The sequence below is a fragment of the Chiloscyllium plagiosum genome, unplaced genomic scaffold (assembly GCF_037043375.1).
Source record: "Chiloscyllium plagiosum isolate Xiang-an unplaced genomic scaffold, Cpla_swu_hap1 HiC_scaffold_25, whole genome shotgun sequence".
In the NCBI taxonomy this organism is placed as follows: Eukaryota; Metazoa; Chordata; class Chondrichthyes; order Orectolobiformes; family Hemiscylliidae; genus Chiloscyllium; species Chiloscyllium plagiosum.
In genome coordinates this window covers 55375501-55398027 of record NW_028270163.1, presented here as the reverse complement: position 1 = coordinate 55398027, position 22527 = coordinate 55375501, and the positions used below count along the sequence as shown (strand labels likewise).

The 22527-nt window shown below is 42.4% G+C and overlaps 2 protein-coding genes across 2 annotated transcripts in view; one reads left to right on the top strand and one right to left on the bottom strand.

Annotated features, from left to right (window-relative positions):
* The window catches only part of LOC122562359 (sodium-coupled monocarboxylate transporter 1-like), a 187459-nt gene extending 180353 nt beyond the window's left edge, over positions 1-7106 (top strand). The window contains exon 18 of the mRNA XM_088000753.1: positions 6979-7106. The gene's annotated coding sequence lies outside the window, so the exon portion shown is untranslated. The remainder of the gene's footprint in view (positions 1-6978) is intronic.
* LOC122562358 (sodium/iodide cotransporter-like) overlaps positions 1-22527 on the bottom strand; it is a 131662-nt gene that overhangs the window by 6616 nt on the left and 102519 nt on the right. Inside the window, 4 exon segments of the mRNA XM_088000808.1 lie at positions 4628-4830; positions 11523-11609; positions 11824-11837; positions 11840-11893. Coding sequence (XP_087856934.1) covers positions 4628-4830; positions 11523-11609; positions 11824-11837; positions 11840-11893 — 358 coding nt within the window.

Here is a 22527-nt window from a genome sequence, read left to right as displayed (position 1 = left end):
TGGAAAGATCCAGTTGTGCTCCAGGTACCCACTTATGATATGAGAAAGAATAAGGAAGAGATTCTTCACAGGTATGAGTCGCTAGGTGCTAATTTGAAAGGCAGAACCACAAAAGGTAATGATTTATGGACTAATGTCTCAATGAGAGCAAACTGGTATACGGTAAATATGATCAGACAGTTGAATGTATGTTTCAGTGACTTCTGTGGGAGAAATGAGTTGAAACTCACGGGCACTGACAGCTAGACTGGGGAATTGGGAGCTGTACCACTGAGACAGTCTTCATCTGCACAGTGTCATGAACAGAGTACTGGTGAAGTACATAACTGACACTGCACAGTGAGGTATAAACTAATCTGTGGGGAAATGTCTAGTTGATGGAAGGGGAGATTTAGAAAATTTTTTTTTTTATTCATTGATAGAATTTGGGCATTTTTGGCAAAGACATCATTTGTTTCCCATGCCTAATTGATCAGGAGAAGGTGGTGCTGAGCTGCCTTCTTAAACCGTTATGGTCCATGTGATTTAGTCACACTTACAGTGCTGTTAGGATGAGAGTTCCAGGAACAGTGAAGTAATGCTAATATAAGTCCAAGCAAAGATGATGTCTGGCTTGGAGAGAAATTTACAAGCGGTGTTACTCCTACATTTATGCTGCCCTTGTGCTTCTAGGTGATAGAGCTCACAGGTTTGGATGTTGCTATCCAAGGAACCTCAGTGAGTTGTTGCACTGCACCATGTAGATGATGCACACTACTGTTACTTGATGATGAAGGCAATGAATGCGGAAGGTGATGAATGTGGAGACAATCAAGTGATAACTTTAACTTGGATAATGTTACATTTTTTGGAGCTGCTGATTTGTGACTTGTAGATGGTGGACAGGCTTTCAAGAGTGACGAGGTGTTGTCGGATTCCTAGCTTCTGACCTAATCTTGAAGCAATGTATATTACTATATTTCAGTTTCTGGTCAATTGCAGTACATTTGGATTTCCAAGACATTTGGTAAAGTGGCTTGTGGGTCTCCACACAAGATGAGTGTTTATGGTACATCAACAACTGTTCTGGTGCTGCTTCGTGCTCTTGCCTGGACCATAACAAATTTGTTAATTTTGCCTCTAATTTCCATATTTCTGTAACTTTCACATTGTTCATTTCTGACACTTCCCTTCTTTTCCTTGACGACTCTATCTCTATTTCAGGGAATAAACTGTCCACTGCCATCCATTGCAAAGCCAGTGACCTCCATAGCTACCTTCACTACATCTCTTCCCACCCACGTCCTGTAATTCAATCCCATTCTTCCAGTTCCTTCACCTACGTCATATATGTTTGGATGATGCCACTTTCCAAAACAGCACTGCTGACATGGCTTGCTTCTTTCATAACCATAGTTTCTGGTCCACTTTGATTGAAAGGGCCCTCCATGCATCCAACCTATAACCCATGCTTCCGCCCTTGCCCATTCTTGCCACCCACAATGGTGTGAGTGAGTCCCCCTTGTCATTTTTTCCCACACCTCATCTACTATGTCTACTGCTTTCAACATGGTCTTCTCTACATTGAGGAGACAAGACACCAACTCGCAAAATGTTTCAGGGAACATCTCTGGGACATACACACCAAACTACCCCAATAACCTGTGGCCGATCACTTCAATACTCCTTACCACTCTGCCAAGGACATACAACTCCTGGGCCTCCTCCACCACCAAATCAAAGCAACCCGACACCTGGAGGAAGAACACCTCATCTTCTGCCTTGGAAGCCTCCAACCACACAGCATCAACATCGATTTCACCAGTTTCCTCATCTCCCTTCCCCCCACCTCATCCCAGATCCAACCCTCCAACTCGGCACTGCCCTCTTGAACTGTCCTACCTGTCCATCTTCCTTCCCACCTATCTGCTCCACCCCCCCCCACCTCTATCCATCTATTGCCTTCCCAGCCTCTCCCCATTCCATTCCTGCTGAAGGGCTTATGCCCGAAACGCCGATTCTCCTGCTTCTCGGATGCTGCCTGACCGGCTGTGCTTATCTAGCACCACACTTTTTGACTCTGATTTCCAGCATCTGCAGTCCCCACTTTCTCCTTCTCACTTTTCAGCCCAACAGCATCCACATTCAAAGGATTATTCTCTGCATTTCAGACAACTCCAGCAGAACACTACCATCAAACACATATTCCCCTCACACCCCTGTCCATATTTCACAGGGATCATTCCCTCTGGTCCATTCCTCGTCCACTAACATCAACCGCCCCCCTTTCCCATGGCACCTTCCCATGTAACTGCAAAAGGCGTCACACCTTATCTTTCACCTCCTCCCCACTTGCCATCCAAGGGCCTTAACGGTCTTTCCAGATGAAGCAGCATTTTACCTGTACCTCCTCCAACCTTATGTATTTTGTTTGCTGCACCCAGTGTGGCCACTCTACATTGGAGAAACCAAACGCAGATTGAGTGACCACTTTGCAGGACACTCCGGTCCTTGCACAAGCATGACCCCGCCTTCCCATAGCTGATCATTTTAACACAGCATCTTGCTTGCATGGCCAGTTGTCCGTCCCCAGCATGCTGCAAAGCTCCAGCGAATCACGGTGCAAATTGGAGGAGCAACATCTCATCTTCAAACCAGGCAGTTTACAACTTTCTGGCTCAGTACTGAGTTCAACACCTTCAAATTGTGGACCCAATCCTTCCCTTTCTTTAACGTTTACTCGTTACATTCTCAGTCACCCTTCCTCCCCTCCCCCTAACACAGTGGGACTGTCTGTTCTTTCCAGTTAGATACTCCATTGTTCTGCCATTCTCACAATTCCATCACTTAATCTGAACTATCAACATTCTTTCTTCCCCAGTACCCTAAACCCACACCCCCCACTCCGCTATTGCCCTGTCTGTGGAATTGTGTGAAACAGTTAGGTTGCCTGATGGGAAAATTGGCCAACTCCAAGTTATAACACAATATGGATTGTGGCGAAAGTCGGGGCAATGCTAACCTCAGCAGACATGACACAGGCTGAATTTGCATAAATTCTCTAACCTTGGCAAGCCTCACCGGAATTTGATTAAAACGGCTCTGCATATGTTTTGAAATACTAACTACAGCCCAAACAAAGATATTCATATGCAAAAACAAGTTTATGGAATGATATGTATAACACAATGTTTTGGAAAGTCAAAACGATAACACTGATCAAAATTCAATGTACTGTCCTTAGGAATGACGAACATCTAGTGATAATTTCTGCCCGCTACTGATAAATGTTAAGTATAAAAAGTCCTATCTTTCTCTCTGTAAGCACGAAAACTTGAGAAGAGAAATTGGGAACAATTAGTATCTCTCTCTCTCTTCCAAACTTTAGCCAAACTGCATGCAGTACTAAGATAAATAGAGACTGATTATTGTCAGGCAAGCTGTGTTGATTTTTTTTGAGTAATGTTGATGCTTTTTGCTCTCACAGATCCCAGCTCTTTTAGTTAATTTTAATCCAATTTAACACCTCCACACTTCATTTCAGCTCTGATGAAGAATCATCTAGACTCAAAACATTAGCTTGCTTCCTCTCTGTGGATGCTGCCTGACCTGTTGTGATCTCCAGCATTTTTTGTTTTCAGTTCAGATTCCAGCATTTGCGGGAATTTACTGCTATAAGAGTTTATCGTGTTTGGGATAGTACATTATCATGGCTAGAAGTCTAGCTAATTCACAGGAAATGGAGAGTTGGGACAAATGAATTGGGAGTATGATGCGGGAAAATATGAAGTTGATCATTTTGGAAGGCAGAACAAAAGCACAGAGTATTATTTAAGTGGAGAAAAGGCTCCAGAAGTGGCAACAAAAAAGGATTTAGGAGTACTTATGCACGAAGCACAGAAAACTAGCACACAGGTGCAGCAGTGATCAGGAAGGCAAATGGAACATTGGCTTTTATTTCAAGAAGTGGAGGGAAGTCCTACTGCATTTTTCAGGGTGCTGATGAGACCACATCTGGTGTATTGTGAGCAGTTTCGGTCCCATTGTTTGAGAAAAGATATTTCATTGGAGGCAGTTCAGAGAAGATTCACTAGGAATCTCCCTGCTCGATGCTGTAGACCTACTGATTGCTTCCTGCATTTTCTGGTTTTATACCCAATACTGAAAGACTGACTCAGATTGGCATGGATTTATTCAAAACCAGGTTTCCTATTTCAAAGCACCCAGAATTTTTCTTAATGGGTCAATCTGTTCTGAGACTTGAAGGCCATGTGAAGGAGTCACAAATGTTAAGATAAAATATTAGATTAGATTAGATTAGATTAGATTACTTACAGTGTGGAAACAGGCCCTTCGGCCCAACAAGTCCACACCGCCCCGCCGAAGCTCGACCCACCCATACCTCTGCATTTACCCCTTACCTTACACTACGGGCAATTTAGCATGGCCAATTTACCTGGCCTGCACATCTTTGGGCTGTGGGAAGAAACCCACGCAGACACGGGGAGAACATGCAAACTCCACGCAGTCAGTCGCCTGAGTCGGGAATTGAACCCGGGTCTCTGGCGCTGTGAGGCAGCAGTGCTAACCACTGTGCCACCGTGCCGCCCATATATGCTTCACGTTAATACTACATTGATGTGCTCACCTTGCTTCTTGTTTGGTAGATATTATGGTGGTCAGCAGGGATGTTACATTCACAGGAGTAGAGGTGGTAGTATTAATCTCCATGCAGCCTGCTGTTGATGTCTCAAGTAACTCTGCAAATTCACTCGTAGGTGGATAGGTCAGGCCACCAATCCCTATCCATGTGGCAAAGATTACTCCAACAAACCAACCCACACACTCTCCCTGGAGAAGGTGTAACAAATAACAGGACCATAATTTAGAGGCTACTGCAGGAAAAACAAACACAAGTAATCGGTTTCAAATAATCTGTATTGTGTGCTATGCTTAATCATGATAACAATGTTTGTAACTGTACCCTATGAAACATCTGAATCTTATTACAAGTATGGTTAGAGATTAAAAGAAACTGCAGATGCTGGAATCCAGAACACACAGGCAGGAGGCTGGAAGAACACAGCAAGCCATCAACCCCCCCTTTATCTGCAGTTCCCCTCACAGTCCTGAAGAAGGGTGACATTCGAAACATGGACTTTTCCACCTCCTGATGCTGCCTGGCTTGCTGTGTTCTTCCAGCCTCCTGCCTGTCTGTTTCATATTACAAGTACAGCAGGCTTCTTAGGGAACATTATGCTCTTAAGTATAAGTTGTCCTGACACCATTCTGCTTCACTGTAATATTCCAGAACTTGTTCTAACACAGAAAATGTATGTTTCTTTTAACTGGATATCAGATAAACTAGTCATCATTTGCTGAGAGTATTACCCTATGAATTTTAGTACAAAGTAATGTACACTTAAGGAATCACTAAGGGAATTGTTCTCCTTTCTCAATATTCCTTTCAATTGGACTTTCTCGATTGTGTCAACAATGGTTTACTTGTTAACATTCTCACCTCAGAATCACAGGTTTTGAGCTCCACTCCCACTCTAGACGTTGAACTGAAAAAAGCAAAGTTAAAAATCACACAACACCAGGTTATAGTCCAACAGGTTTAATTGGAAGCACACTAGCTTTCGGAGCGACGCTCCTTCATCAGGTGATTGTGGAGGGCTCGATCGTAACACAGAATTTATAGCAAAAATTTGCAGTGTGATGTAACTGAAATTATACATTGAAGAATTGATTGTCCGTTAAGCCTTTCATCTGTTAGAATACAGTGATAGTTTCACTTCTTTCATGTGTAAATCACAAAACCCTTTTTTTTAAAGTTGCATTCTCGGGTTAGCTGTTAACAATGGTGATAGCTAGACAATATGTTGAAGGTGTTAGCCCCCTGTGTTCTCTGTCTATGACCTGATGTTTAGATTGATTCTAATCTAAAAAGTGAGATAACAGAGTTTTACATAAATTCATGCAGTTTTTGAGCTCAGAGTTCTACATGAATGCACACAGTTTTTGAGCAAAGTACAATGTAACTCTGCAAGTACAAATTCACCCCACAAAATATATGTGTGCATGTGGGTCTTTGTCTGTCTGTGTGTCTGTCTGGGGTGGGGGTTGTGAGTGTGAGAAAGTGTGTGTGTGTGTAGTGAGTGCAGAGTGTCTTAAGTCTGTGAGGGGGTGCATGTGTGGGAGTGTGTGTGGGTGTCTGTGTGCGCGTCTGTGTGTACCTGTGTCCGTGTGTATGTGAGAGTGTGTGTGTGTGTAGGAATATCTGTTTGTGTGTGTGTAGTGAAATGGTGATCACCTGTGTCCCGGTTGAGGCCCTCCCTATGGGTACCGAACTTAGCTATCAGCCACTGCTCGGCCACTTTCCTCTGCTGCCTGTCCCGAAGTCCACCTTGGAGGATGGTCACCCGAAGGTCCGAGGCTGAATGTCCTGGACCACTGAAGTGTTCCCCAACTGGGAGGGAACCCTTCTGTCTGTTGATTGTTGTTCAGTGCCCATTCATCCGTTGTCGTAGCCTTTGCTCGGTTTCCCCAATGTACCATGCCTCCGGGCATCCTTGCCTGCAACGTATAAGATAGACAATGTTGGCTGAGTCACATGAATACCTGCCATGTACAAGGTGGGAGGTGTTCCCACGTGTAATAGTGGTATCTATGTCCACAATCTGACACATCTTGCAGCGTCTACCATGACAGGGTTGTATGGAGTTGTCCTGAGAGCCGGGCAGTTTGCTACGAACAATGATCTGTTTGAGGTTTGGCGGTTGTTTAAAGGCAAGCAGTGGAGGTGTGGGGAAGGTCTTGGTGAGGTGCTCATCCTCATTGATAATGTGTTGCAGGTCCTCACCTTTATCCTCGATCATAACGTCTTCACCTTTGACAACCAATTCTTCACACGGAACAGCCATGGGGACCAAATTTGCACCCCAATATTCCAACATATTTATGCACAGGTTCGAACAAGATTTCTTCTCTATGCAGGATCTCCAACCGACATTGTACACCAGGTACATTGATGACATTTTCTTCCTCTGGACCCATGGCGAGGAGTCACTGATAAAACTACACAGTGACATCAACAAGTTTCATCCCACCATCAAACTCACCATGGACTACTCTCGACTGTCTGTCTCATTCTTGGACACGTGCGTCTCCATCAAGGACGGACACCTCAGCACCACACTCTACCTGATGAAGGAGCGTCGCTCCGAAAGCTAGTGTGCTTCATATTAAACCTGTTGGACTATAACCTGGTGTTGTGTGATTTTTAACTTTGTACACCCCAGTCCAACACCGGCATCTCCGAATCATGAAAAAAGCAAGGCTAACAAACTGGTGTAGGACTAAAGGACTGTATTTCAATGAGAAATTAAACGAAGGCCATTATGCTGTCTTGGGTGGGTGTAAAACTCCCATTGGAATATTCAAAGAAGAGCAGGGGTGTTATTTCATGGAACAGTTGAGTGAGCTGGAACGGCCCATAAACAGTTTTATAGGCCAGTTAGCTTAAATCGGTTATAAAACATTTTAGAATCTATTATAAAAGATGCTTTAGCAGAGTATTTAGAAAGACAATATGATGAAGTAGAATCTGCATGGTTTCATAAAGGGGAAAACATGCTTGACAAATTTATTACGGGAGGTAACAAGCAAGGTATAAAAAAGGGGAATCAGGAGATGTGAGATATTTGGATTTCCTGAAGTTGTTCAATACAGTACCACACATAAGATTACTTAGCAAGAGCCCATGGTGCTGCAGGGGATAGTATATTCATATGGACAGTGAGTTGGCTAACAGGAGAATGCAGAAAGTTAGGCGAATGGGGATATTTTCAGGATGGCAATCTGTAACTAGTGGAGTGCAACTGGGGTCAGTGCAATGACCATAATTATTTACTCGATATACATATATATTAATTACTTGGATGAGGAAAGTGAATGTATTATAGTTAAAGTTTGCAGATGACACAGAAGTAAGTGGGAAGTCAAACAGTGAGGATGACACCAGGAGTCTATTGGTTAATTGAGTGGAGAATATCTTGGCAGATGGAATATAATGGGGGAAAGTTTGAGGTTATGCACGTTAGTGGGAAGAATAGAAGAAATTAATATTTTTTAAATAGGAAAACCCTGCAGAAGGTTGCTTCACAGAAAGCTAGCACCTAGGTTCAGCAAATAATCAGGAAGGCAAATGGAATGTTGGCCCGTATTTCAAATGATATGTATGCTGACACCAAGAATCCGATCCTGAAGGACTACTATACAGGCAATCTCTGATTTTTTCAGACTGTGCATGGTCAATATAAAGCCCATTTCTAAATATGTTTTTAGAAAGTTCCACTTTGTTTAACTCTTTTTTTTTTTCCCTTCACCAACATACTTACTTTATTTTTCATTTTTCGGTTTTCTCTAGAGTCATAGAGATGTACAACACAGAAAGAGACCCTTCGGTCCAACCCGTCCATGCCGACCAGAAATCCCAACCCAATCTAGTCCCACCTGCCAGCACCCAGTCCAAATCCCACCAAACCCTTCCTATTCATATACCCATCCAAATGCCTTTTAAATGTTGCAATTGTACCAGCCTTCACCACTTCCTCTGGCAGCTCATTCCATGCATGTACCATCCTCTGCATGAAAAAGTTGCCCCTTAGGTCTCTTTTATATCTTTCCCCTCTCACCCTAAACCTATGCCCTCTAATTCTCCTCCCCCCTCCCCCAGGGAAAAGACTTTGCCTATTTACCTTGTCCATGCCCCACATAATTTTGTAAACCTCTATAAGGTCACCTCTCAGCCTCCGACACTCCAGGAAAATAGCCCCAAGCCTGTTCAGCCTCTCCCTATAGCTCAAATCCTCTAACCCTGGCAACAGCCTTGTAAATCTTTTCTGAACCCTTTCAAGTTTCACAACATCTTTCCGATAGGAAGGAGACCAGAATTGCACACAATATTCCAACAGTGGCCTAACCAATGTCCTATACAGCCGCAACATGACCTCCCAACTCCTGTACTCAATACTCTGACCAATAAAGGAAAGCATATCAAACGCCTTCTTCACTATCCTATCTACCTGCGACTCTACTTTCAAGGAGCTATGAACCTGCACTCCAAGGTCTCTTTGTTCAGCAACACTCCCTAGGACCTTACCATTAAGTGTATAAGTCCTGCTAAGATTTGCTTTCCCAAAATGCAGCACTCGCATTTATCTGAATTAAACTCCATCTGCTACTTCTCAGCCCATTGGCCCATCTGGTCCAGATCCTGTTGTAATCTGAGGTAACCCTCTTCGCTGTCCACTGCACCTCCAATTTTGGTCATCTGCAAACTTACTAACTGTACCTCTATGCTCTACACAAATCATTTATGTACCTCTACACAAATCATTTATGGAAATGACAAAAAGTAGAGGTCCCAGCTCCAATCCTTGTGGCACTCCACTGGTCACAGGCCTCCAGTCTGAAAAACAACCCTCCACCACCACCCTCTGTCTTCTACCTTTGAGCCAGTTCTGTATCCAAATGGGTAGTTCTCCCTGTATTCCATGAGATTTAACCTTGCTAATCAGTCTCCCATGGGGAACCTTATTGAACGCCTCACTGAAGTCTATATAGATCACATCTACTGCTCTGCCCTCATTAATCCTCTGTTACTTCTTCAAAAAACTCAATCAAGTTTGTGAGACATGATTTCCCACGCACGAAGCCATGTTGACTATCCCTAATCAGTCCTTGCCTTACCAAATATATGTACATCCTGTCCCTCAGGATTCCCTCCAACTTGCCCACCACTGAGGTCAGGCTCACCCGTCTATAGTTCCCTGGCTTGTCCTTACTGTCCTTCTTAAACAGTGGCACCATGTTTGCCAACCTCCAGTCTTCTGGTGCCTCACCTGTGACTATCGATGATACAAATATCTCAGCAAGAGGCCCAGCAATCACTTCTCTAGCTTCCCACAGAGTTCTCCCCTGGTCCTGGGGATTTATCCACCTTTAGCCGTTTCAAGACATCCAGCACTTCCTCCTCTGTAATCTGGACATGTTGCAAGATGTCACCATCTATTTCCCTACAGTCTATATCTCCCATATCCTTTTCGACAGTAAATACTGATGCAAAATACTCATTTAGTATCTCCCCCATTTTCTGCGGCTCCACACAAAGACCGCCTTGCTGATCTTTGAGGGGCCCTATTCTCTCCCTAGTTACCGTTTTGTCCTTAATATATTTGTAAAAACCCTTTGGATTCTTCTTCATTCTATTTGCCAAAGCTATCTCAATACCCCTTTTTGCCCTCCTGATTTCCCTCTTAAGTATACTCCTACTTTCTTTATACTTTTCTAAGGATTCACTCAATCTATTCTGTCTGTTCCTGACATATGCTTCCTTTGTTTTCTTAACCAAACCCTCAATTTCTTTAGTCATCCAGCATTCCCTATACCTACCAGCCTTTCCTTTCACCCTGACAGGAATATACTTTCTCTGGATTCTTGTTACCTCATTTCTGAAGGCTTCCCATTTTCCAGCCGTCCCTTTATCTGCGAACATCTGCCTCCAATCAGCTTTTGAAAGTTCTTGCCTAATACCGTCAAAATTGGCCTCTCTCCAATTTAGAACTTCAACTTTTAGATCTGGTCTATCCTTTTCCATCACTATTTTAAAACAAATAGAATTATGGTTGCTGGCCCCAAAGTGCTCCCCCACTGACACCTCAGTCACCTGCCCTGCCTTATTTCCCAAGAGTAGATCAAGTTTGCACCTTCTCTAGTAGTTGTTGTGTGTTAATGGTGGAAAAAATAATGTTTATAGTTGTGATGCCAATGAAGTGGTCTGCATTGTCTTGGATGATGCTAAGCTTCTTGATTGGGGTTAGAACTGTACCCATCCAGGCAAATGGGGAATATTCCATCACACTTTGGACCTTTGCCCAGTGCTGTCTCATATGGATACATTCCTCAAGTTTACTGGCATTCCTTTCTCAAAGGAAGACTCTGGTGGATCAGATGCCTACTTCCTTGAACCATTTACAGGAAATAATCACTTCCTTCAGTCTTCATGGCACAAATGGTACATATTCCAGTGGCTCAAGGAATCAAGGTCATAGTGATTTCGTTAAGAGGTGCACGCTTGTGAAGTATAACTTTAAAGAAATATAAATTTGTGTAAGCTTGACTTTCTGGAAATATGTGAAGTTGTTTGTATGACTTCTAATGTATATTGTGAAGAAAATAACAGCATGCTGATTACGAAGAGAAAGAAAGCAAAGAATGGAACTGTTAGTGAATCAGCTTTCTTACTTGACAGGCTTCAAACTCTATGCATTCAAGCTGCACTAAGCTGAAACTAAGAGAAGGCATTAGCCAGAGCATTTGGGTCAGAAATGGTACCAGCAGAGTCATATCATCACATATTGACCAAGTCACGATCTATCTCCCTTGCATATGTATACATTTGAATTGATCTCCACAATGCTTTGAACCTGAGTAGTAAACTATTTTAACATATTTTGATTATCAGTATATGGCCTTACCTTGCTATAGCTTTTTGGAAATAAAGCTGCTAAAGTAAATACACCCAGTATAGGTCCTAGAATTACTCCTTCAAAGGTTAGCGTTGCCTCGGCAGAACGAAATGTAAGAAATACATTTACTTTCCGAGTTATGCTGGGTATCATTGTTAAAATGCATTTATAACTCTGCAAAGTAAAAAGCAAGTTATTTATCAATGGGAAATGCTCCATACTCTATTTTCTACTTAAGTATTTCCAATGTTTCATATTTCCAATTCATATTTCCATCTTTGCCAGTATTTTGCCTTTGAAATTTCTTTACCTGAATTACATTTCTTCTAAAATTGAGCTGAGTCCAGCCAGGCCTATTGTTGTTAATCCAAAAGTCATTGCTGTATCATGAAAGAATAATTAAGAGATTAATCCAACTAAATTGTCATTTTTAGACATACATCTTAAAAAGATCATCCTTTATTTTAGACTGCAATTTATTTATTTTGTGATGATTGTTTGAAATCTCAGAGTTTTTGCATATATCAGAAATTCTGATCAAGACCCGGATGAACTGGGATAGAGCTGGAGAAAGGATTTCATGAGGACTCTGGCTGGTGTTTTCTGAATGGGTCCCTTCAATACTTTTTCTGGCCGTTGACATGGGAGCATATGAGGGAGAAGTAACTACTGATCAGGTGTCATTTAAGCCATCTGTAAGTATTATGACCAAGATAATGGCAATCATACATCCTACTCTGAGGTCTCAACAGAACTGATATAAGCTGAAAGTTGGTGCAATTCCTGCCGTGATTTGGAATAAGATTCCAAATTTTTAATCAAAAAAGATAAACAGACCCTTATGTGATTGTTTTGCTTCTAAAAGACACCCACTTAGTTGGCTGGAAATGGAAGTATCAAAGAGGACATTCCTTGAGGGCCTTCTGTTGACTGAAGCCACTTCAACATTTTGATAACTTAGAGTAGATGCTGATGCATCCTTTTGTATACAGGATCTATCCTAGTCATACAGATAACCAGGCTTTTGGGAGAGGGATGGTGACCAGTGAATGCAATTTGTGCACTGCAACACTTCAATGCTGGAGCAGATCCCCAGAGTCTGAGACATATAGACCTCATTTTTGATGGACATGAGAGATCTTTAGATGGCAGGTGGTGATTCTGGGATACCTGATCCTTTTCCCAGAGTTTCCGCTTTTCATGAGTGCCTTTTCAGGATGCAGACTGATTCGGTTTGTCAACCAGCATCCATCACTACTACCCTGATCAGATCCATTGTAGGAATAGGCACATTCTAGCCCTTCTCACGAAGAGGGTTAGCTTTTGAAAGATTTGTAGTTAATGGCCCCACAGAGGTGCCCTGAACTATGAATCACATGGGGGAACCTTTTGCAAAGTTAATTCAAGAGATTCACATAATGCCCCTGATGCCAATCTATGCACACTGCGCTCATCAATCCCCATGGACCCCTCATAATCTCCATACAAGTCCATGGCACTTCTAGTCATTCACTCACTATGTATTTTATAAGCAATGAACCATATAGTGACAATAATGTGTAAAAAAAAAGAAACATTCACTTCTAATTTTGCTTTCTTTAAAACAATTCAGGTCTGGCAGCATCTCAGGAGAGAAATCAGAGTTCTAAAGAATGATTACTGGACCCAAAATGTGAACTCTGATTTCTCTCTGCAGATGCTGCCAGACCTGCTGAGATTTCCCACCAATTTCTATTTTTGTTTTTATTGCTGCTAACCTTTCATCTCTTTCTTACCAAAAATCTAACTCTGCCTTAAAAATATACAAGGACTCTACTTCTTTTAATGGAAGAGATTTCTAAAAGCTTGCAACCCTTTGAAAAAAAATCTCATCTCTGTCTAAAATGGGATACCAAATATATTCAAACAGGAAAACTCTAGATCTAGAATCTCCCATAAGAGTAAGCTTCATTTCTATATTCAATCTATATAGACTATTTAAGATCTTATGTGTTTCAACTGAGTTGTTTCTTCATCTTATGAACTCAAGCAGATACAAATTATTCCAGCCTAAACTCACTTCAAAAAACAACCTGCTCTTTCCAGATATTAGTAAATCTTCCCTGAATTGTTTCCAACTAATTTACATCCTTTACAATTGTGGCCTTCCCACAATTGGAGCTTATTTCTAAGTTCTACTCAATTTTCCTTGCAATAAAAAAATTCCATAAGCTTTCCTAATTACTTGTACCTACATACTAATTTTGTGTAATCCATTCCTAGGTTCAACTGTATCAACAGACTAATGGATTTCAGGGTTCTCAACCAAAAATTATAAAAAAGAATGTGGGCATGACTGATTAGGCCTGCATTTATTGTCCATTTCTCATTTCTATTACAAAAGTGGTAGGGGGCCATCCACAGTAACAGTGAAGGAACAAGGTTTAGTTTTGAGTCTGAATTGGGTGTGGCTAAGAACGGGACTTGCTGGTGGTGATGCTTCCACACATCTGCTACCATTGTTCTTCTAAGTGATACAGGTCACAAGATTGAAAGGAGCTTTGCGGAAAGTCAGGAGGCATGGGATAGAGGGAAATTTGGCCAATTGGATAGAAAACTGGCTAACCGGTCGAAGGCAGAGAGTGGTGGTAGATGGTAAATACTCAGCCTGGAGCCCAGTTACAAGTGGAGTTCCGCAGGGATCAGTTCTGGGTCCTCTGCTGTTTGTAATTTTTATTAATGACTTAGATGAGGGAGTCGAAGGGTGGGTCAGTAAATTTGCAGATGATACGAAGATAGGTGGAGTTGTGGACAGTGAGGAGGGCTGTTGTCGGCTGCAGAGGGACTTAGATATGATGCAGAGCTGGGCTGAGGAGTGGCAGATGGAGTTCAACCCTGCCAAGTGTGAGGTTGTCCATTTTGGAAGAACAAATAAGAATGCGGAATACAGGGTTAATGGTAGGGTTCTTAGTCAGGTGGAGGAACAGAGGGATCTTGGGGTCTATGTACATAGATCTTTGAAGGTTGCCACTCAGGTGGATAGAGTTTGTAAGAAGGCCTATGGAGTATTATCGTTCATTAGCAGAGGGATTGAATTCAAGAGTCGTGAAGTGATGTTGCAGCTGTACAGGACTTTGGTTAGGCCACAGTTGGAGTACTGTGTGCAGTTCTGGTCGCCTCACTATAGGAAAGATGTGGAAGCTTTGGAGAGGGTGCAGAGAAGATTTACCAGGATGTTGCCTGGAATGGAGAGGAAGTCGTACGAGGATAGGTTGAGAGTTCTCGGTCTTTTCTCGTTGGAACGGCGAAGGATGAGAGGTGACTTGATAGAGGTTTATAAGATGATCAGAGGAATAGATAGAGTAGACAGTCAGAAACTTTTTCCCCGGGTACAACAGAGTGTTACAAGGGGACATAAATTTAAGGTGAAGGGTGGAAGGTATAGGGGAGATGTCAGGGGTGGGTTCTTTACCCAGAGAGTGGTGGGGGCATGGAATGCGCTGCCCGTGGGAGTGGTGGAGTCGGAATCATTGGCGACCTTTAAGCGGCATTTGGATAGGTACATGGATGGGTACTTAATCTAGGTTAGAAGTTCGGCACAACATCGTGGGCCGAAGGGCCTGTTCTGTGCTGTATTGTTCTATGTTCTATGTTCTATTTTAGCAAATTATTGCAATATATCTTGTGTATGGTATAGATTGTTGCCACTGTGCTTGGGTGATGCTGGGAGTGAATAATGAAGGTGTGGAATGGGGTGACAACCATTTGGATTATTTTGTACGGGAGATTCTTGTGTGTTTTGGAGCTTCAGCCACTTAGGCAAGTGGAGAGTATTTCATGGCATTTCTAACTTGTGCCTTGTAGGTGATAGACAAGCTCTGGGGAGTCAGGAAGTGAGTTACTTCACCATAATATTTCTAGCCTCTGCTTATGTAGTCATCGCATTATATAGCTGGTCCAGATTTGTTTCTGGTCAATTATAATCTCCAGAAATAGGTAGTGGGGAATTTAGCAATGGTAATGCTACTGAATATCAAGGCACAATGATCAGATTCTCTCTCATTAGATAATCATTGCCTGGTACTTGCATGGCACAAATATTAAGAGTCACTTATCATCCTAAGGGTGAATTTTGTCTAGCTCTTGCTGCATATGGACACAGAATGCTTCAGTATCTGAGGAGTCATGAATGGTGTTGAACCTTGTGCAATCATCAGCAAATATCCTCACTTTTGACCTTATGGTGGATGGAAGATCACTGAAGAAGCAGCAGAAGATGGTTGGGCAGAGGACATTACCTTGAGGAACTCCTGCAGAGATGTCCTGTGACTGAGATCATTGACTTCTATCGTCCTTTATGCTAAGTTTGATTCCAACCCATCAGAAAGTTTCCTCTTCCCCTAAAACCATTTCTATTGTCTACTATTTTGCTAGAGCTTCTTAGTGCCAAACCACCTTCACCTCAACTTTTGAGTTAGGTCCTTTGTCCATATTTAGATTAAAGCAATAATGAGGTTTGGAGCTGACAGACTCTTGCAGAAATTAAACTGAGCATCATTGAGCAGATTAATTCTGAGTAAGTGATGTTTGAAAGTAGTAACAATGACACCTTTGATAACTTTACTAATCATTGAGAGTAGATTAATAGCCCTTAATTAATGTTATTGGACTTTGTTGATATTCATTAGACTGTTGAAAAAGCCGAACTCTATGCCAAGGGAAACATTGCTTGATTGACAACTTGGCTTTCTGAACTCTCTGTCCCTTACACAATGTTCATAGGAGAGCACATGTATCATTGCATTTGTCTTTAATGGTTTGTGCTTATTAAGATGACATTGTCAGTCCATTCAATATTTTCTTTTCAACCTGCTTGGAGATGGGTGCTACACACTTCAGGAGAGAGTAGAACGTGAACCCATGCCCCCTGGCTCAGAATAGAGATACTACTTCTATGCCACAAGAACTCAACACAATGGTTATTTTTTATAGATATTTTTATTAGAAATTTAACATTTTTACAAGCTTACAAAAATAGACAAAACTCTCAAATATAAACATGGATATACAATTAAATCAAATATACAAGAGCCAAAATTTAACAAAAGAATTAAAAAAACGAAAAAGAAAAATAAACAAAACTGAACTATCTACTAATCTAACCTACAACTAACCAGAGTGTATATTTAAGTCTCTTACATGCTCGGAATGTGTTAACATCAGATGTAATAAAACCCGTATTCATGCGGGATTCCTCTCCTAAGGGGCCCCGGACCAGCCAGGTTTGTAATCTCAATTAAATAAAAGCCCTTGTTAGGATAGCCGAAATATCTGTATTTATGTAATTCAAGAAGGGCTGCCATATTTTATAAAATAATTCGGTCTTTCGGTGCACCACATTTGTAAGGAAGTCAAGGGGAATCAACACAATGTTAATAGGTTTCACTTGCTTGTAGTTGCTGATATGAAAAGACATTTTACTGTCTTGTAGTGATAAGTTTTTAACAAGTGGGATGTCATGAGTGAGTAAATAATTCCTTTAAATCTTCTTTTAAAATACATCCTAATATCAGATTAGGGCTTATGGTTCTGCAAAGTGAGTTGTACATGAATGGGCATGGAAGTGTTATGGTCTGGCATGAGGAAATGAAGCATTTCAGGAACAGAAATGGAGCATGTCTGGCATGGTGGCATGAGGCACCATGGGGGTGGTTGGAAGGACAGGATGTGGTGTGGATAGAGCCTGGGGAGGATGTTGTGAGTGATGGCTAGCCAGTCAGCTTTATATTTTTCATTGTAACTCAAAGTCCCATAGAACCAAGGTGAACCTTTTAAATAGCCTGCCTCACTAATGGGCAGACCTTGCAGCTGTCTCCAGCCTCTTTCCTGAATCACCCGGCCTAATAGTGTGTTATTATTCTACAGACTAAATAATAACCACCTTTCCAGTGTTGGTCCTGAAGCCAAGAATTTTCCTGACTTGTCACGCAAACCTCAAGATGAGGTCATAGAATATAATGTATATATTATATGATTATGTAGTGATTGGAATCAAATTGGCCAGGTGGATCTTGTTCAGTATGAAATCCCTGAGTAGATATTCGGGTGTCCTGGCTCATAAATATTAACAGGAGTCTCAGAGTGTCTCCTCAGTCTGGAGACTGGCACTGAGCTAGTTGGTCAGAGTCCATGTACTGTGCTCATATAAATAAAGGGTAACTGGATACCAGCCTCTGTGTAGTTATTTCAGTGGCGACAAGAGAGAACAGTATGCTCCCTACAAAAATTTACTTGCAACAGTTGTCTTTGAGTTGGGGTAAGCATTTCTGGCGTCACGCCTTTATTTGGGAAGCTTAACTCGTTCAAAAGTGCCATTGAAGATTGGGCCCAGTATATGGAATTAATGCATTATTTTTCCAGGGTAAATGACATTGGGGCAGAGGAAAAGCAACAAGTACTGCTTCTGACTGCTTGCGGACCCTCAGCATTTTCGATTGTTAGGAGCCTCAACTTCCCCTGGGATACCAGTCTAAAACTTTTGAGAGTCCACAGATTTAGTTAAGGAATATTACGATCTCAAGCCTCTCATTAATTCTGAGATGCTATCAGTTTTATATGGCTGTTCAAGAACCAGTTAATTGTATTGGGATTTTTGATGAGGTTAATATGACTGGCAGAGGCATGTGATTTTTGTCATCCCTGAATGAGATGCTGAGAGACCATTTGGTATGTGGGATTAATAATGTAACCATGCAGAAGCGCCTATAAGCTTTCTCATTACAAAATGTGGCAAGTGAAGCCAGTGATCTACAGGGCATCCCAATGGAAAAAGACACATTCACCTGACCAACTGAGCTTGGAGAAAACCACATGAATGGAGGCAATCACTGAGCCTCATGGAGGACATGTCCTGAGCAGAGAGACCCTAGGTCAGCCCACAGCAAAACCATGAAACAAAACCCAGCCTAAGCCAAGTGGCTAGAATGTTCTTCAAGATCCAAGCTGGCAAATCACTGTAGTTGCTGCTGATGTGTGGATTTGGGACAATAAAGGAATCCTAGAGAGTCTGACTTGAGTAAGAGAACTCATAGGCTAGTATCCAGGAGAGTACACACCCTAGAAAGTACATCTAAATCGGGCTTGGTACAATTAAATTGCTTAACAACAGCCAAATTAGAATTAATCAAAATAAATGTCTGGTTAAATAGTCACCTCTTTCTCATGGAAGTCGATACCAGCACAGCTGTATCTGTGGCTACAGAGCCAGTCTTTAACAAGATGCACTCTGGATTCCAAACCTGAAGTTTGCACAAGACCTTGGCCAAATAAGAATGTACAGATTAGATTCCCCACAGTATGGAAACAGGTCATTTGGCCCAAGTCCACACTGACCCTCCGAAGAGTAACCCACCCAGACCCATTCCCCTACCCTATATTTACCCTGACTAATGCACCTAACACCACAGGCAATTTAGCACAGCCAATTCACCTGACCTGCGCATCTTTGGATTGTGGGAGGAAACCAAAGCACCTGGAGGAAATCCACACAGATACTGGGAGAATGTGCAAACTCTGCACAGTCACCGGAGGTGAAAATTGAACCCAGGTCCCTGGCACTGTGAGGCAGTAATGCTAACCACTAAGCCACCATGCTGCCCTGAGGAACAGATTAAGAACAACAAAACAAAGAACAAAGAAAATTACAGCACAGAAACAGGCCCTTTGGCCCTCCAAGCCTGCGTCGATACAGATCCTCTATCTAAACCTGTCACCTATTTTATAAAGATCTGTATCCCTTTGCTTCCTGCCCATTCATGTATCTGTCTAGATACATCTTAAATTACGTTATCATTCCCGCCACTACCAACTCTGCTGACAAGCATTCCAGGCCCCCTGAGTAAAGAACTCTCACTGTGAACTCATAACCCCTTGTAATTGAGTTCTGCACTCTGGGAAACAGTTTCTTGCTATCCATCCTGTCTATACCTCTCATGAATTTGTAGACCTCAATCAGGTTCCCCCTCAACCTCCTTCTTTCTAATGAAAATAATCCTAATCTATTCAACCTTTCTTCGTAGCTAGAGCCTTCCATACCAGGCAACATCCTGGTGAACTACCTCTGCACCCTCTCCAAAACATCTGGTAATGTAGTGACCAGAACTGTATACAGTTATTCCAAATGCGGCTGAACCAAAGTCCTATACAACTGTAACATGACCTGCCAACTCTTGTACTCAATACCCCATCCAATGAAGAAAAGCATGTTGTATGCCTTCCTGACCACTTTGCCATATGCCTTCTTGACCGCTAAGGGTTCAACTTTGGTTCTGGTCTCCTATGGGAAGTAGTTGGTGCAGTTACCACCAATTGTAGTAAAAGGCTCAGGCCCAAGCATATTGTTGCTGAATTGGTTGAGAAAGATTCACAATGATTAGCTCATCATTTTTCGATTAGAAAATGGCTGCCTTAGTGAAGTCTTAATTAAATACACAGAAGATCTTCAGGTAGGTCCAGGGACTATTTAAAGAAGCCAAGGCCACTGTACAAGTTGACCAAGAAGTAATTCTCCGATTCTGCAATGCCTGCCCAGTGCCATTTGCCCTAGGTGCAAAAGTAGAGCCAGAATTCCTGAAGCTGGAAAGTAAAGGAATTATCAAACCAGTACAGTTTGCAGCTTGGGCAGCACCAGTTGTACCGATAGTGTAGCCAGATAGCTTGGCTTACCTTTGTGGGGTTTTTGAGCAAACTATCATAGCAGATGGATAAATGTCCACTTTGTTGCATAGAAGACTTGTTGGCAAACTTGGGCGAGGTGGGGAATCTGTCCTTCACTCGTCTGGACATGAGCCACACCAACCTCCAATTGCAACTAGATGAAGAGTCCCAGAAGTATGCAACAATAATGCCTATAAGGGTTTGTACCAATATACAAGACTGCCATTTTGAGGTACCACCAGCCTGCACCCTTTTCCAGTGGATAATGGAGAACAATTTACAAAGTCAACCCAGGTTACAACTTATCTGGATGATTTGCTAATAACGGGGAAGACCAATAAAGAGCACTTGGGGAAATTGGACATAGAGCTTAAATGTTTCTCCCAGTTGCGTGTACACCTTAATGTGTGTTCCAGGCACCCCAAGTGATCTACTTGGGCTATTGAGTCCATGCCTGTTGGAGATAAAGTAGAGGCCATCAAAGGTGCTCCGGCTCCTACTTCTGTACCAGAGCTTAGGTCTTTCCTTAGGTTAGTGAATTATTATGGAAAATTCAGAGGTAACCTGAGCTCCATCTTGGCACCCCTTACATCTGGTAATGAAAAAGGTCGGCTTTGGAAATGGTCATGTAGCCAAGAAGTAGCCACTAGGGATGTGAAAAAGCAGCTAATGCCATCTAAGGTGTTGGTCCATTCTGATCCCATGCGAGATTTGGTGCTGACATGTGATGCCTTTCCATACAGAATTGGGGTAATGTTGGCTCACCAGTTGCCCAACAGAGAGGAACGCTTGATAATGTATGCTTCCCAGACTTTGGCTGATGCCAAATGCAAATACTAGATAGAGATGGAAGGTTTGGCGGCCATCTTTGGTGTGAGAAAGTTCCACCAATACCTTTTTGAACATAAATTTGTAATCATAATGGACCACAAACCCCTGCTGGGGCTACTTAAAGAAGCCAAGGCTGTGTTGCCATAGCTTCTGGTCGAATTCAGCAGTGGGCCCTTATTCTCAGTGTGTACAATAAGTTGGAACACCATTCAAGCAGCCAAGTGATAGATGCAGATGCCTTGAGCTGTCCCCCACTGATAGATACATCACTCTTGGGTGCCACCACTGGAACAGTCCATTCTGGTTTTAAACTTTCTGGACACCTTTCCGATTACCGCTAACAATATCTGACTGTGGACACAAGAAGATCCTGTCCTGGCAAAACTAAAACAGCTGGTGGTGATTAGGGAAACAAAAGGGCCATCACAACCAGAATTGAAACGTTTCTGGACTAGGCGAGACCAGGTCACTTTAGAGGACGGCATATTATAATGGGGATCAAGACTGATTTTTCAGAGATAAGGTCACCACTAGATACTGGCTGAACTCCATCAGAGTCATCCAGGGGTTTCCAAAATGAAAATGTTCGTAAGAAGTTATGTTTGCTGGTCTGGACTGGATGCTGTCATAGCTGCGTTGGTGGGAAGAGCTCAGACCATGCCAAGAAGAATAAAAATTACTGCTACCCAGCTCCATCACATTTGTGGGAATGGCAAGGTAAGCCCTAGACTCAGTTGCACATCGATTATGCCTGTCCTTTCAAGGGTTCAATGTTCTTGGTCATTGTGGATGCCCATTGAAAGTGGTTGGATGTGCATAGAGTTCAAATTCAGGAATGAAGATTGAAAAGCTATGGGCATTTTTCATGAAAGACAGACTTATGGAAGTATTGGCCACGGACAATGGGCGTCATTTAGCAGCAGGGATGTTGTTTATTTCCTGAAGTCAAATGGCAATTGGCATGTTCACCATGTTCCATACTATCCATTGTCCAATGATCTGGCGGAAAGAGCTTTGAACGCAGGTTCAAGAAACAGCCTACAGCTAAATACCAAGCTGTCCCAGTTCCTGTTTGATTATAGGACCACCCCTCTCGCAACTACTGGGATAGCTCCAGCAGAGTTGCTGTTGGCGAGATGATTGCGCAACTAGATTAAACCTGACATTTGCAGACCTCAAGGGAAGGTGAAATAGCAGGCTACATGCCTCCTCTAAGTGAGAGAAACAGCTTACTTCAGGAGACAAAGTTTGGTGTTGAAACCACAGAAATGGTGATCCATATATGAGGTGAGGCCACCTTGAGGTCGGTTCCATAAGATACACAGTTTGAGTTTGAGGTGATCCTTAACAAACAGATAGATCACATTGAAAGCAAAATACACCTAGCTCCTCAGAACTGCCACAAAGACTGTCAGAAAGCATAGGTTCTCCGGTGGGGGTGGGGGGCGGGGGGGGGGGGGGGGTTCATGATTGGCCAAATGGATTGCAT